The sequence below is a fragment of the Histoplasma capsulatum genome, genomic scaffold, assembly GCF_000149585.1.
Source record: "Histoplasma capsulatum NAm1 scaffold_1 genomic scaffold, whole genome shotgun sequence".
NCBI lineage: Eukaryota > Fungi > Ascomycota > Eurotiomycetes > Onygenales > Ajellomycetaceae > Histoplasma > Histoplasma mississippiense.
In genome coordinates this window covers 4409412-4424929 of record NW_001813982.1, presented here as the reverse complement: position 1 = coordinate 4424929, position 15518 = coordinate 4409412, and the positions used below count along the sequence as shown (strand labels likewise).

The following is a 15518-nucleotide window of genomic DNA, read 5'->3' as shown; positions in this document are numbered from 1 at the left end:
AGATTTCGGGCGATCCAACTAATTCTGCTCGCAGTTGCGAGTTGGATTGTTGATGGAAACCCCTTGCGACAACGCAGTTCACTAAACACGGCGGCTAAAGACACCTCAAAATCGGACATGATAAGAAAATAGTCATAGATGATATTGGATTTCCCAATTCATGTTGGCAGCCTGTTCCGAGATCCAATTTAAATGGGTAATCATGCATAACGCGCTTCACCACAAGTCGGCACTCGTTACTCATTGATTAATCCCCTGTTCGCAGTGTTGCTTTTCTGTTGGAGACTTCTTCCCCACAGTGTTGCTAACCTTTCTTCGGTCTCACACTGTGTGCAAGGGAGGCAATTTGGTCTGAATAACAGTTGAGGAGCGCCGGTGAGGGAAGCACCAGCTTTTATCGTTGCGGTAGAATGTAGCAATTGGTAGGGACTCTGGCTCTGATAATCGATGTTCCATGGCTAACATCATGAATAATATGGCAAGGGAATAACTAGAGGATAGTCGTTCACTGTCCAGCTTTTGTCAATGCGTCCAACGTGGACAGTCACGAGAATGTTTTCAAGTCTGTTGAATCCTGACTTCAAATGACACCTGTTCTTTCTAATTTTTATTGAGAGATATAATAACTTCAATCGGTCTAAATGCATGGTTTCGTCTGAAGTGGAGAGTGATATAAGAGCTCTTTGCGGCAGGTGAGCTTTAAAACAGGTTAAACTCAAGTATACCTCCAAAAAAAGTACGAAACCCCTGCCAATGGCCATAGTCTTTGAAGAGAAGATATTCGAAGCCGTACATGACAATCCATATGTGGTCATACTGAGGCAAGATGAACCCACTTGTATCTCACGCGCTTAGCGATTCTAGGGCAGTGGATGTCGACAGTTGAGTGTAGAGTTGAGAACGCTGAAGGAACTCACTTCTGAGAGCCCTGATCAGACATTGGCCCATGCAACTTCAAAAGAGTGACGATCTGCTTCTGTGGCCTCCTGCGTGCCGCTCCCGCAGTATACGCAGCCTCACCCTTCCCTAGCGGCTAGCGTGTTGTGCTAGCGCCTATTCTACAAAAGTCGACGCGCCATGTTCTAACTAGGTACTGACATCTTCATCTTCTTCGCTGTCAGAGCTCACTCTCTAGTAAAATGTTGGTGACGCAGGGCCAAACCAGGAGTGAGGTGTCTGATAACTATGAGTGGAGGTTCACTGGCGCCGACTTTGCGCACTAAACTTCCAGTGCGGCTTATGCTCGCTTGACCACTAGTTAGACTCAGAAATATACTGGCGCTAACTGGATACAGTTAAACCCTCGGCTAGCATCATCATGATAACTCACTGGAAACTTGGAAGGAAGATATCAAATACAACTGGACATCATAGTATGTATAGCTGTGGTCTATGAATCCAAGCATGTTTGCGTAACCTCTTAACATTTGCCCATTTACGGCCATGGCTTCACCTATTTTGTACAGAGATTATATATTCCTTCAAACAAGACCAGCAACTAACAGCTAAGCAGAATCCAGTTGGGCTCTGCTTCGGTGTTCCACACAGATTTGAGCAGTTCAATTGCTTTCTAACAAAATAGAGAGATGGATCGTATGCAACCAGTCAAGCCGCACACCAGAATTAATTCCATCCCAGCTTGGATGGATGAGATAACGCGGGCAAATTAAATGAATGTAGAAAACCACTTCCTCAGAATGTAGGCAGAACAACGCTCGCCTACCTCAGGGAATTCTCTTAGAGAAAAGATACCATATCAGACATGATCTCAAGATAAATGATAAGAATGGCCGAACATATCACTTATACTACTTATGATTCTGTAGGGGACGCTAACTGGCCTCGCAGATTTACATGAACAGAGCATCATACACGGCGGTTAGGCAACAGCATAGCCCATATGCTACTGTACCCTGTGCTGATATCGTTCACTCTCACAGACATCAGACCCAACAATGTATTTGTGGACTATGATGTGAAACTTGATGGTTCTATCAGGGTAAACCAAGCCCAGATCAGTGATCTTGGGATGGGGTCGATGATTCCGCCGGGCTTAAATGTCTGTGGTGCTCGACTAGAAAATCCCATGTGTTGTAGCTCTAAGTCCCATGTTGTCTCCCAGATCAATTACTCATCTGACTTTTTTCTTTCGGCTTTGTTGTGAGTAATCAACCCATCCAAGGCTTGGATTTGTTAATGGCCTTGATGTTTTAAAGTGCATATATATGATGCTTCAGAAGATTCTTTTTCATTTCAATTCAGGGGGGTTGACTGAAGAGGAGACGGAAAGGTCAGTTGCAAGACACCTGCTCTCACATTTTGGAGATAGCCCAGGACTGGTCAGCCTTGTGGAGCATTTGGATTACAACACTGCACCATGGCGAGACCTCGTTTTGGATGTGACCAATGAGTTCTCACTGGAAAACCCAAGGAAACTGTTCTCCATGTGGGAGGATTTTGACAAATGGTTCCAAGATCTCATCACAAAGATGACCAGCGTGGATCCCGCCAGAGAGATCACACCGAGGGCGGCCTTGGACATAGAATGTATAGCGGGAACTGAAGACTATGCATGCTATTTCTCCGCGCCAAACCAACTCAGTTTCCTCTGGCTGAATCGGCCGCATTCAATCTTTTTGGTGTAAGGCACATACTTCGTAGAAAATTTACGGATTCCCTTCGAAACTCTTGAAGTTTAAAGTATAGTAGGTAGATGCCTGTTTCGAGTCCGGTCTCTGATGGTCAACATTCCATAGTGCTCCTCAGATTTCAGACCAAAACCAAGAAACAGATTCCTAAAATATCGCCATGCCCCTTATACCTAGCAAATTAAAAAAAAAAATATAATTAATACCAACTAACCGTCAGCCAGCATCATCTTTCCACATATACCCATAAAAGTGGGCTTCATTTCTTGATCAAATGACGAGATGCCATGACATTTTTGGATTTACCCAACTCAAGAATAGAAAAAGTGGCTCCTTTGATCTCTTTTGCTGTTGTGTGCTCCTTCAAAACAGATATTGTGGAATATTTCCCGGGCGGATACGGGCAAAGGATAGATGGAGATGATAGTTGAAGAAGCTAGAGTATAAAGATACAATTTTAATGAAGGGTATGGGAGTGGGAATGGGGTTTAATGGGATAACAAGACAAAATTTATATATCATATCAAGGCCTGCCCCGGGAGTGGGGGGTGGTTGGCATCCCTATCCATGGATCACTCGCTATAATGACACGTGACTCACCCCTATTTAAGCAGTGCTGCGCCCGCTAGATAGTTACAATGAACCAACCTTCCACCTCCATCAGTCATAAATTTCCCTATCAAGGCAGCTAGGTATGATACACGCCAGATGCAAGTTTTCCCACAGCGGATAATATTACTGTCTCTCCCATCTGTCATCCTCTGATTCTCGTCCGGTCATTTCCAATTCTTCTTTGGGCTGGAGTTTCATATTACGGGAACATAAATATTCGCTAGTTTAAACAAGTTAGGGGGAGGGAATAATTTTGAGTGCATGTACATGTACGTCTACCGGATGATTTGAAGCTGATATAGCGTATTGAAGGATGTTAGATTCATATATAACAACTTGAAGGTATGAGTAATTGTAGTAGCGTAAAACATGAATTTTTTGTGGATCTTAAGATATATTTACATGGTTTTTATCAATTTCACCAAGGAGGGGCCCGCGTGGCTAACCGCTGGAGAATTCCACAACCCCCCAAGGATTGCTCCTTTTTGGTGTCGTGGTACAGACAACCTCCCATCAAGTTTGCCTGTTTGACTGAAAGCATACGGTTTCGAGCCAGTCCCGAAAAGGCAATTTCGGGCATCTCCAACCTCTGCTCCATACTGCACTAATTGATACAGCTATGCTGATTCATTTCCCTCAATTTATCACAATCAACTCACCAGGCGGTTCTTGCTACGTGTTGCTGCCAGGTCATCCTATCCTGACTACTAGTACTCGAGCGAATTTGGAAGCGCGCTTTTGATAGGTCTCAGTGGTTCCGACCACGCCAGCTTTCAATTCAACTTGGTGTGCGCAGAGCAAGTAAGCGGATCCCCGTTCTTAGTCTCGCCTCATTGCGGCAGCCATCAAGAGACAAAGTGTTTTTTCCTATGGTCTGCGGCATCATCGTCATTGAGCGTTGGAATATATGCACACCGCTAGCGATATGAAGCATGCTAGCCATGCTCGGAGGCCCTACCCACCTAATCCATGTATGGTGGATAACCAAATAACTACTGTGTGGGGTTTAAGTAATAGCTTATCGAACGGCCTAAAATGACCTTTTTTGGACCGACACGTTACTGAAAAATTAACTGTCAGAATGGAAGGCAAACTCCCACAGCTACTGTTGTATTATTTCTCTCCATTTGCTTCCATGGTTGGGCAGCGAGATATGGAATGAGGAGTACGCTGGAGGGGCCACCTATGAAACTGCAGTTTTCGGCATGACGTGCAGAGGAGAGGGCGTTAACTAAAGACCTTCAAGGCCTTGACCCATTTATTTTCCTCGTCCGTCGCCCCATTCCATCTTTGTTTAGGACCCGCTAATCGCCCCGTCGATACGTCTGACAGTCGTTCCCCATTCATCTAGCCGTGTTGCTCTTCACCACCCCTAAATTCATCGGTCAGGCTTGTGGTAGCTTTGGCAAGTGGATCTTATTTATGGGCCGAGAACACCCCGCCAAGTCCCCATGATTCGCTCGGGTCTTCCTCGTTTTTTAAGCATTGAATCCCTTCATGCAAGACAGTCTAACGAAGCTGGCTAATATTTTAGGATCGTTTTGCTTTTCGTTCCTTTGCTTGGTTGCTTGCGTGACGCTGGCTAGTCTCGGTACTTTGCTGGTAACCAACTGGTGCTGAATGATATGATATGGTGAGGCAGATGAACCCGACAGCCCTCGTTTTCACTATTCTGGCCCCATTGATGCTGTGCCCCGTGGACGCAGGGAGTTGTTGTTCTAAATCGGGGTTTACTCCGTAGATTTTGGTTCGTCACTCCGTTTGCCAATGCAGGGGACAGCCGGCGAGACAGGCAGGTTCCATGACTTGGTTCTTTTTTCTTCTGGTTTTGTCTGGAGACAGCGAGATAAATACTTTATTATCTGCTGCTATTTTTTTCAATTTCTTTTCTTCGTCCTGTTATATTTATTGATATCGTTTCCCATAACTACCTGACCGCTGCTTTCGTTCTTGGGGCACTCGTTGCAAGATTCTTGTGGCCGGTGTGTTGGTATATAATTTTACTGTCGCTTGTACTCCCCTGGGACAACTCATGCGAACCTGATATATTTTCGGAGGAAACCATTACTCCAATTTGTTATTGTTATTACCTACTAGATATCGTATATATATACTTATATATATATATATATTATATTTTCTGGGTTTTGTTGAGTTTTCGTTTGTTTAATTAATCCTCTCTCCTCCAGTTCAGACAGACAGACATCAGCAAACATGCCTGTCGCACATCTCACATTGACCGTATCACATCTACCCACCTCAACTTCCTTCTTTCTCTCCTGCTTGCAGCCTCTTGGATACCGATTTATCGGCCGCCATGATAATAATGTTGGTTTTGGCTCCGTGCCTGGAGAGCCTGCAGACTTTTGGATCGCGGAGGAGAGACCGGGGTAGGGATTTATTCAGCCCATTTCTTTGATGAATGTCTAGCTAATGTCATATTCAACAGAGTCCCCGCTGGTGCGGCCCATGTAGCTTTTCCAGCTCCATCCCGCGATGCGGTTAGCCAGTTTTTTATTGCTGCTCTTAAGGCCGGCGCGAAGATTCATGGAGAGCCCACACTTCGTGATGCGGAACAGAATTATTACAGTGCTGCTGTTATTGATTTCGACGGCAACAGCATCGAAGCTGTCCACCGCCCCAAAGGTTCTGGATCTGGTAAGACTTCCGCTGACAGAGCATTAACGATTATCAAGAATGGCTCTGTCATCTCCAAGACCTCGTCCACCAAGACAGAAAGTGTTGTCCGTGCTAAAGCGGAGATTGGCAGCTACGTTAGCAAAGCCAAGACAGCTGTATCGAAGCCAGGTGCCGCAAGTGCCTCTCCACAGAGCAAAGCACCGCCTTCCATTCAGCTCCAGCAACAACCTGTGCCGCAGCCTAAGGATTCTGTAAATGGCGCCAAGGCTGTCGTTGGAACTCTCCTAGGAGCCGCGGCCGGAGCAGCAATTGCATATTCAATTTTCAAATCTGACTCGTCGGAACCTACACCAGCACAGCACCAGTATGTTGAGCAACCTGTCCCTGCTTTTGCGCCAGCACCTGAGCCGACAGTATACAGGGCCATAGAAGCAGCACCTGCCCGGAGTATGACCTTCGGCGGTATCGATAACGAATACGCTGACTACGCGCGGACCATGCTGTCCAAGAACCCAAGAGCAAGTACCATCATGGACGGCCTTGAGAATTGCTCTAGGATTTGGGACCAAACCCGAAGTGTCGGAGGCGGTAGTGACCATGAATATCATGCTCCCCGCCGCGCATCCAGCGCGAGCGTATACAGTGGCATACAGGATATGGACATCCCGATCCGTGCAATAGAAACCGTTCCTTTCGAAGAGGGCTCCGAGTGTTCCTACTCCTACCCACGTAAACAACCAAGCACCTTCGTCAGCAGCTTCAAAGAGCGGCCCTACCACTACGACGACAACGCCAGCGCCTACAGCTCTTCGACTCTAAAAGCCCCCTCAAAAACCCATTCTCACTGCAACCACTCAACACACTCTCGCCCTTCCTCGCACCACTCGCACTCCTCCCGCTCCACACGTTCCATCATTACCATCAAGGATATCCACTCCAGCTCCAAATCCTCCACCCCAACCGCCTCCATCTACTCCACCACCCACTCCGCTCGCAACATCCCCCTCCCCTCTGGCTCCATAACTACTATCTCCACGTCCTCTAGCCGCCGCCACAGCAGGGATCACCACAGCACCCACGGCGGCAGCTCGCCCACCAAGCACCACCGCCACCTGTCCTCCTCGGCCTCCTCCTCCCCCACCCGCAGCCACCATTCAAGCAGCAAGCATTCCCACACCCATTCGCACGCCCATTCCCACGCTAGCTATGCAAACTCTCCCCGCCACATGCCACTACCAGACTCCGTCGCGGGCGCAAGCACGATATTCCTCGAAGGTGTAGATGTTGATTCGCACGTGACTCCTATGGCAGCTAGTCGCGCGTCAACGTCGCGCCGATCCACTCGCTCAAGCAAATTTGACGAGCCCGTGCGGCCAAGTGATAGCGTTAGCCAGGTGTCGACAAACGTGTCGAAGAAGAGTAGCCGGAGTAGTCGGAGGTGAATTTTTCTTGTTGTTCTGGCAGAGTGTGAAAGAGTGTTGGAGTTTTTGAATTTTGGACCTTCTTTCGCTATGTAGGAGATACCTGGCACTAGGAGTTGGGAGTTGGGCGTTAGGAGTCGGGAGTTTCGAGTTGGAGGATTGCAGCGTTGAATAGAATAATAGAGGGATCCTTTCTGTTTGTTGGAGCATCTGGTTCTGGTCTTGAACTATTTTCTTTTTTTTTAGAAATTTTTGGGAAATTCTGACTAGAGGCTGGCTGGCTGGAGTTCTTCGTGCGATTTTTTTACTTTCTTGCCTTGCTTATTGGTTTCATATCTTTCGGCTGGAGAGAACCAGCGCTTGCTTGGAAGGATGTATCTTTTCCTTTCATCATTGGGGTTTGCTTTGCCGCTTCGCATTGCTTTATTTAGATTTGTTTTTCATTTCTCATGTGTATATGCTGTTATGCCCCCTATTCTGATGTTTTTCCTGGATGACTTTATTTTATGATAAGGACTTAATTCCTGCATTTAATATTCCTTTTCTTCTTCATCTTCTTTTTAGCCCTGTTAGCCCTGCACTCGTTTCATTCCATTTTTCCTTGCATTCTTTCGCCAAAGCGCATGCTTTCTCCATATTTATGTCCCATCCCACTTGCATTCCGCGTTGCATTTGAATACTTAATCATGCATATACATTGTTCCCTTCAGTATCTACATCATCTATATTCTGCATATCTTATTATGTCTTTTAATCTTTTTTTTTTAATAACTCTATGACCCCTCTCCGTTTTCCATCTCTCTTCTTCCCCCGCCATTCCCGGCATTGCTATTTCTGTACCTACATCGTTATATCTTTTCGCCCCCCTCCTTCCCACCAATTAACTCGTTCATCCTAGCTATACATCTAGGTCTATAAATGTTACATGTCCGGTTTTCTTGGTGGGTAAAATTATCTTTAATGGATATCCTCTTTCCTCCCAACGGGTAAGCAATATGGAACTCCCGGCGTAACGCTGAGATGAATTTTATTTTGATGGCACACAATTTCTTCGTTATCTCTGCACTCTGCATTCTGTACACCTGCGTTCTTGGTATACTGTACAGCACATGTATCTATCTGCACTCTGTTACCCTCAAAGTGAAAGGCAAAATTGCTCGGGTCCGTAGTTAGATGTGAAATGGATGTCTATATTTGGGCCTGGAGAAGATGTGCACGAACACTCTCCCCAGACCAAATAATGGATTATGTATCTATAAGAATTACCACCATGATAAAATTGAACTAAAGGGGTTTTTCTTTCTATATATATATATATATATATATATATTTTCCAACTTGAAAATGATCTATGAAATGGCGTTTGAATAATGCAAGAAGGAAGGAGGAGGTACGGAGGGGGGATGTAAAACATATATTTCATTCCGTCCCACTTGCATCTCTCCAGCAAGGCGTCTCCATTTCTTTTTTTCTTTTTTCTTTCTTTCTTTCTTTCTTTCTTTTTTTTTTTTTTTTGGAGTTGGATGTTGGATATCAGATTTAATTTTAAATTTCTGTGTATTTTGTCAGTACATACATAAATAAACATGTTAGGAATATCGAAAAAGATGGCTGAAAAAAAAGAAAATAGGTGCAATTTCAAGCAACAAAAGAGAAATTAGAAGGTATGAATTGAATTCATTTTTGTGACTGATTTGTTCACATCACCATCACCATCACCACCATCATTCATCATCACAATATTTTTCAATGGAGAGGACAAAGCTCTGGCAGGAGCATCCAAATTCTTCATAGAAGAGTAGAGAGGCTCAGAGAGCGGACTTCATGTTCTCTGAACCGCCTTGGAAATGCCCCATTGGCTGGCTGGGAGCGGTGAAGGATAGACACATCATCATATATCCCCAGGACAACTGGTTATTCCATACTCCATACCCTATTCACATGGACATGTATGTCGAGTACATGTATGTATGCCACACACCCCCACCCTGAATTTAGCTTTTCCCTGAAGCTTTCTCCTTCCCGTCCCGCCTTGATGATGTTTGCGGCTTGGGAGGGATTACTTAGTTAAGGAAAATGGCAAAGGGAGAAGTACTTGTGGATAAAAAAAAGATAAAAAGCGGGTGGGCAAACCAATATCTCCCAGGGGCGACGGGGAAAAAGACACGGCGGTAGGTGTCTGTTTCAGGCTAGATATTTGTTCCCTTTATTGAACCCTGTTATCTTTTTTTCAGGGCTCTCTCTAGAGGAGGGCCTAGAAGCGCACGTCCCTTCATATACCATCATCTGTGGTGCCGCCAGGCGCTCAGTTTGCAAAAATGTTCGAATGGAAAGATAGGTAACTCTGCAACTTAGGTGAACGGAAGAAAATCACTGGCCCTACCGCCTTGTAAGAAGGGCGGGATTCTTTTTTCTTTAGGCCTGCTCTGAAAGCTTCACTTAGACTGCTCGGGGTACGCCCCGGGGAAGCGCGTTGAGAGTCCTGTACGGGTCTGGTTTATTTCTTCAGGCAGTGCCAGCAAGGTGCTGTTTTACCAAGCGCTCATCGCTATTTTTAGTCCAAATCAGTAAAGAAGTCTCTTCCGCAGAGAACGGATGTTCTCGAAAAACAGTAATAGTATAATAATAATAATAATAATAATGGTGTGAATGGAACAGAATCATGCCGTATTTTATTTTCTCTTCTTTAGTTTACTGCTTATAGATCTGAAGCACGAGGTCTGATATGCAACGGCCATCAGCAGGCCTATTGACCACTCACTCAGATACGCAGATACGAGCGGCAGCTTTTCTTTATGGGACCTGAGCCCCTTGGGTTGCTGTCAGGTGTTTGGCTTTTTTTTTTTTTTTTTTTCTTGGTTTTGGGAGGGCAAATGGGGGTGTTTCAATGCTGAGGGAACACAGTTTTCTGCATCTACCCAAAAGGATGTCCAAATTCCGGGTTTTATTTTCCTATATCTTAACTCGGAATCAAAAAGTAAGAATTGGATTCAAAGTAGAGAGGTCTCGCGACCAGTAGCCTTGCGTGTAGATAACCAAACTGAGCAGCGACAATAATAGGTCGCATCGAGTCCGGGTTTCCATGGTTTTGTCGCCAAAGGGGCTGTTCATGCCATCGGCCAACACCCTGTGTGACTTATGAAAACCAATGAAAGTTAAGCTGGAGAGGTGGAGGATCCCCCAAACATTCTGCGTGCCAGCCCAACGTACGCATATTTCCAGCCATCGCATGGCCTGTTTTTTTTTTTTTTTTTTTTTTTTTCCCTTTGAATAAAAAGCAATCAGCGCTAAGAAAAGCTTCGAGGCAGAAAGCAATTTGAGATGATTTCGTTTCTCTTCACTCAAGTCAGATGGGTGTCTTTTAGCACGGACAAAAGGATGAAACCAGAACGAAATTCTTGGAGGCGATCAAACCAACTTTTCATGACCCAGGGAACATGGTAAACAACAATTGAAAATTAGTAGTCCTTTGAAATGAGGAGATTGTTTCTTCCAGATGGCGAACCTCCAGAAATGATCATGTAGGGTTGCAGAATCCTTAGCAGGGTTGAACTGTGAGACAATGGCGACGAAGATTCGTGAGAGCTGGAGGCGAAATCCAAATTCACCGGTCAGAACCGGAGGCCAAATACCCTTCAAGAATCCCCCCAGATTTGACCCTTGGCAATCATGCATCTACAAGCAATGCATGGATGGCTGGACGAAATCTGGGTGGCTGGGAGGCCAGTGGAAGGTTGTAGCGGGAAGCTCAAGAATTTCAACCACGGGCAATAGGCAGCCTTTTAAGGTTCCCAGCGCCAAACTGGCCAACGCGACCCTGCAGGGAACATATCGGTATACTTCAAGGGGAGTTGTAACTAGCGAGGCACCCGGGATCAAACGGTCCACGGAGAGTTTTCCGGGCAAGCAACATGTCCAGTCTGAAGTAGGGATTCGAGGGGAATACGTGCCCAGTAAGAGCAATTGTAAATAAATAAATCATAAGGGGCCAGCTGGTCGCCATCCACCGAGCTGCAGCATCGCACCAAGCAACACGGAAATGCAACAAGGTTTAAACATTCGAGAGGACAGATTGACTTCGAACCCTCTTGAGGAGGCGATAAAATGGCAACGAGTCGATAACAGTATCTAGTAATTAATCACAATAAATACCAAATCACTTCTTCGTTCTTCAACTTGTTCTACCTTTCTCATTTTATTTCTTGCCTGATGCTTATGGAAGACACAACAACCCTGGTGGCAGTTTCGGCGACAATTTTCTCCTCGATATTCATGCTACAAGGGAGAAGCAAACAGAGTCAGTAATCACAGACAGACAGCCAAGGATACGGCCGGTCAGTCAGCATTGGGGGAGGAACAACGGACAGACGAGGAAGAGAAGCCTGAGGATAGCCATCGACGAGGAGGTTTGATGGCTCGCCCCAAAACGGGTTAGCGGAGTCGCGTTGATCAAACAGCAGATTTGCATTTAATGGTCGTTTTAGTCCCAAGGCGGCGCCCAAGGACGATGGGGAACAACAACAACACCACCAGCAGCAGCAGCAACAACAGCGCCGACGACAACGATAACGGCAACAACGGCAACAACTGTATTTCTCCCGGCTTCAGCAACAACACTGGTACTGCCATTTGCCACAAGAACAGCTATCACACCCATGGTCAGGCTGCCACTGCTGATCTCTCCATGACTCCGCATTTCATGATCACTGTGCGGGACATGCCATATACTGTGACCAACTCGTTCAAGAGGTAAGCTAATCCTGTCCCCATCTTTAGCTTACCACTTTTTTTTTTTTCTCGACACGCGCCTGACTATGTATCTGCACAGAGGTCTAATGATGCACACCTACGGGCGCCCCATACGGCGCATATTTGATGAAGAATCACGTCCAGCAGCTAAAAAACGACGTGTTCAATCGGACTCCGCTCTAAAGGGTCCCACCGAAGACGAAAACAACCTCGAATGCGCCATACGCGAATCTTCTGCTGCCATCTTGTCCAGTCCGTCGCGTCGCAACTCAATTGCCGCCCTCTCTGAAGACCTGGACGATGATCTCTCAACGCCCCCTTCTTCGCCTCCATTACAACTAACCCCGCCTCCAGTGAACACACGCAAACCCACTTTTGCATTCCTGAAGCGGAAACGCGCTGCCACGAACACTCCTACAAATGGGACCCCCTTGACAGAGGTAAACTTTAACAGTGTTCGGGCATCCCTGGATCCTCCAAAGATGAATGCAAAACATCAACAGGTCCAATCTCAACAACGCACACTGAAGCAGATGCAAATAGACCTGGGAGGGGAGATGCGCAAAACATGCTCCTCCTGTGGGATGGAATATGTCCCCTCAAACGCGGAGGATGTCGCGTTACACAAGAAATATCATGACATGAACTCGAGCGGAGTTGACCTGGGCAAGGCATTTGTGCGGGCAAACGCGTGCCGCTGGGTGTACGAAGCCGCCAGATTCGACGAGGGCTATGTCGTGATAATCGACAGGAAGAGTTCCCCTTCCAGCCGGAACCAGGCCATACGTGTCCTAGAGGTGGTGAACAAGGAGCTTTCTGCGCCGGACATTGAGGAGTCGGTGTTATGGAGCCAGATCCGGCCGCCTAAGCGGCTGAGAAAGAATGGAACGAAGGAAGAAGTGGATCGGTTTAAGGTGTTCTTGCACATGAAGGATAGCAAGTGTGTAGGACTTTGCTTGACGGAGCGGATTTGGGAGTCGCATGTGGTGAAGCGGTCGGGCCGTGATGGTCGCGCAAGGGCGAGCGCGAATGGCGAGCGGTTTAGTAGTTCATCCATCACGGCTAGCGAAGAGGTTCACCCAGCTGTCGTCGGGATCTCGCGTGTTTGGACATCTGCCTCTTCGCGGCGAAAGGGTATAGCAATGGATCTTCTCGATTGCGTGGTGAGCAATTATATCTACGGCATGGAGATTCCTAAATCGCAGATTGCGTTTAGCCAGCCGACCGAGAGTGGGTATCGGTTACTCGAGGCCTTTTTTGGACCGGACGAGTTGTGGCATGTCTATAAGGAGATCTAAGAGTCTGGGGAAAAGCAGCCCCAGTAGATGCGGTTTTGTACTTTTACACATTCGAAATGGCTTTGTTTATTGCGTTTGTATCTTCTCGCAGGACTGAGGGGTACGAGTCAGATTCTTTTTTCGAAATCTGAAGTTGTTTTCTGGGCAACAAAGAAGGGCATTGGGATCACGGATGGAACGGATGGCACGGATTTTGAGAATTGTTCATTTCATTTCATTTATGTTTATCCCTGGGGGTTTCAAAGGTGGATTTACTTTCAGAGCGGGGATATATTGTCGTTTCTTCAGGCGAAAACTGCGGCTACTTAGCAACCGCGGATTCTGTTTTATTTAATTGTGTCGTTTCTCTGCTCGAAACCCAGAATCGTCGATAAAGAGTGCCTGCTATAATAAGATAGCTATAGATACGTAACGTTGAGGTTCGTCACATTAGTCGCCCGCAACACTGTCCAGGCTTATCCTGTTTCCTCACCAACTAACAAACCCACCGTGCGTTCTCGGCTCTTTGTCCACCACATCAGGACCCCGATTGCTGTGTTCTCTCCCATATCACTGGACAAGCCCTCTGCTCTCATGTTTAGATTGAGCCGATCCTCCTACGATGTCTGGATCAAATCCTTTCCGCCATAAGAAGAAGCCTAGCGACCAGACTGCCCCCGCAACTCCACGAGACACACCAGCCATCCCTATCATCAGCTCACAACACTCACTCTGACCACCGCGCAACAACTTATCCCGCATCAGGGACACATGGCGAAGGTGCGCAGCTCGATGCTCCCTTCGCAAAATACAGCTCGAAAATTTCCCATATTTTCTAAGTAAAATTACGCTCTCGGGAAGCTAACTCGAACTATGTATCCCACTCCTCTAGGTCCTTCGCGACCATCCCAACGCCAGAAAACCGTCCGTATCGCCTCTCCACCCGTCCCAACACAGCCGCCATTACATCCCAGTGCTGGCGATCACTCGTCGCCAGCCAGTTATAGATCCCCGTTTCCCCACCGCGGTACACACCTTGGGTCGCCACCCCCTCCTTCTAGAGGAGAGAGCTCCGGGTCAGACGAGGAATCTGAAGGAGATCCTTTCAGTCCGGATGCTTCCGGGAGTGATAATGGGGAGTATAAGGACAATGGAGATGGACGACGTGTTACAGAAGGGAAGCCTGGGGTAATAGGGCTTGGGTTTGACGGGGCCCAGCGTGGGTCGAAAGAATCATATCGCGCAGAGCCGCCTGCGCAACCCGATGGACATGATCCAGGCACATCGCTGGGAATTGAAGATTCGATGACGCCATCACATTTGGCTACTAAGGGGAAGAGAGCGACAATGGATGTTGATACGTTTACGAGAATGCTTCTGACTGGGGAAACAGGCGAGGTGGGAAAAGAGTCAGGTCCCGCAGCGCAGAAACTTTTACAACCCAACCAGGGACCGCCCATCAGCGACAGCAGCAGCAATACAGACACCGGGTCTGCATCAAAGCAGCCTATTTTCGAGACGCTGCATCTCCCACGGATAGATACTCCCCGGACATCACATGAATTATCGACTTCGGAGGCAGATGATGAGCGGCCGAAACTGTCGAATTTGCCCAGCCCAGCGGAAAGGCAAAAGCCTCTGCCTCCGAAAACAAGGCGTGGGAAGTTGATCAATCCCAACACTGGACAGACATCCCCTTTAGCTGGATTAACCTCTATTACTTCCCCAAAACAACGCTCCGCCTCTCCTGCTTCTTTATCATCTCGATCATCACCGAACAGGGAAAGCGGTGATCTCAATAAGCCTTTTCCCCAAGCCACCAATTGATAATTCATCGCTTCCAGTAAGCCCGAAACAGACTTATGAAGATTTAGAGAATCGACCTCCTCTACCGCAACAGAGACGTCCACCTACACCCCCCCCTGACCAGACGACACAGTCAGCTGAATCCCAGCAAATCCATATTATCAAGAAGTAAATCCGCTAGACATTCCATGCCGCCTTCCCCACATTACCAACAACTCTTCATCATCCACACATATCTCATCACCATTAAAAGAACCACCCACTCCTCCATCCCGGCGAAAAGATCGTGATTCGTCAACTTTCTCCTCTTCAGAAACACTTCCATTATTCCCCCAAGAACGACGACCGACATCATCACACCAACG

At 47.0% G+C, this 15518-nt stretch overlaps 4 protein-coding genes across 4 annotated transcripts; all 4 read left to right on the top strand.

The window, feature by feature from the left end:
* Positions 1–3521: 3521 nt before the first annotated feature.
* Positions 3522–4715, top strand: HCAG_01258 (predicted protein; the record flags this gene model as incomplete). Its single annotated transcript, XM_001544161.1, has 4 exons — positions 3522–3529; positions 4006–4061; positions 4363–4425; positions 4612–4715. The coding sequence occupies 4 exons, from the start codon at positions 3522–3524 to the stop codon at positions 4713–4715; spliced, it is 231 nt and encodes a 76-aa protein (XP_001544211.1).
* Positions 4716–5474: 759 nt separating this feature from the next.
* HCAG_01257 (predicted protein) lies at positions 5475–7342 on the top strand (the record flags this gene model as incomplete). The annotated part of the gene is made up of 2 exons (XM_001544160.1): positions 5475–5650; positions 5710–7342. 2 exons carry the CDS (start codon positions 5475–5477, stop codon positions 7340–7342), a joined length of 1809 nt encoding a protein of 602 aa, XP_001544210.1.
* Positions 7343–11792: 4450 nt separating this feature from the next.
* On the top strand, positions 11793–13368 carry HCAG_01256 (predicted protein; the record flags this gene model as incomplete). The annotated part of the gene is made up of 2 exons (XM_001544159.1): positions 11793–12070; positions 12150–13368. 2 exons carry the CDS (start codon positions 11793–11795, stop codon positions 13366–13368), a joined length of 1497 nt encoding a protein of 498 aa, XP_001544209.1.
* An 852-nt stretch (positions 13369–14220) lies between these two features.
* On the top strand, positions 14221–15174 carry HCAG_01255 (predicted protein; the record flags this gene model as incomplete). The annotated part of the gene is made up of 1 exon (XM_001544158.1): positions 14221–15174. One exon carries the CDS (start codon positions 14221–14223, stop codon positions 15172–15174), a length of 954 nt encoding a protein of 317 aa, XP_001544208.1.
* Positions 15175–15518: the final 344 nt, after the last annotated feature.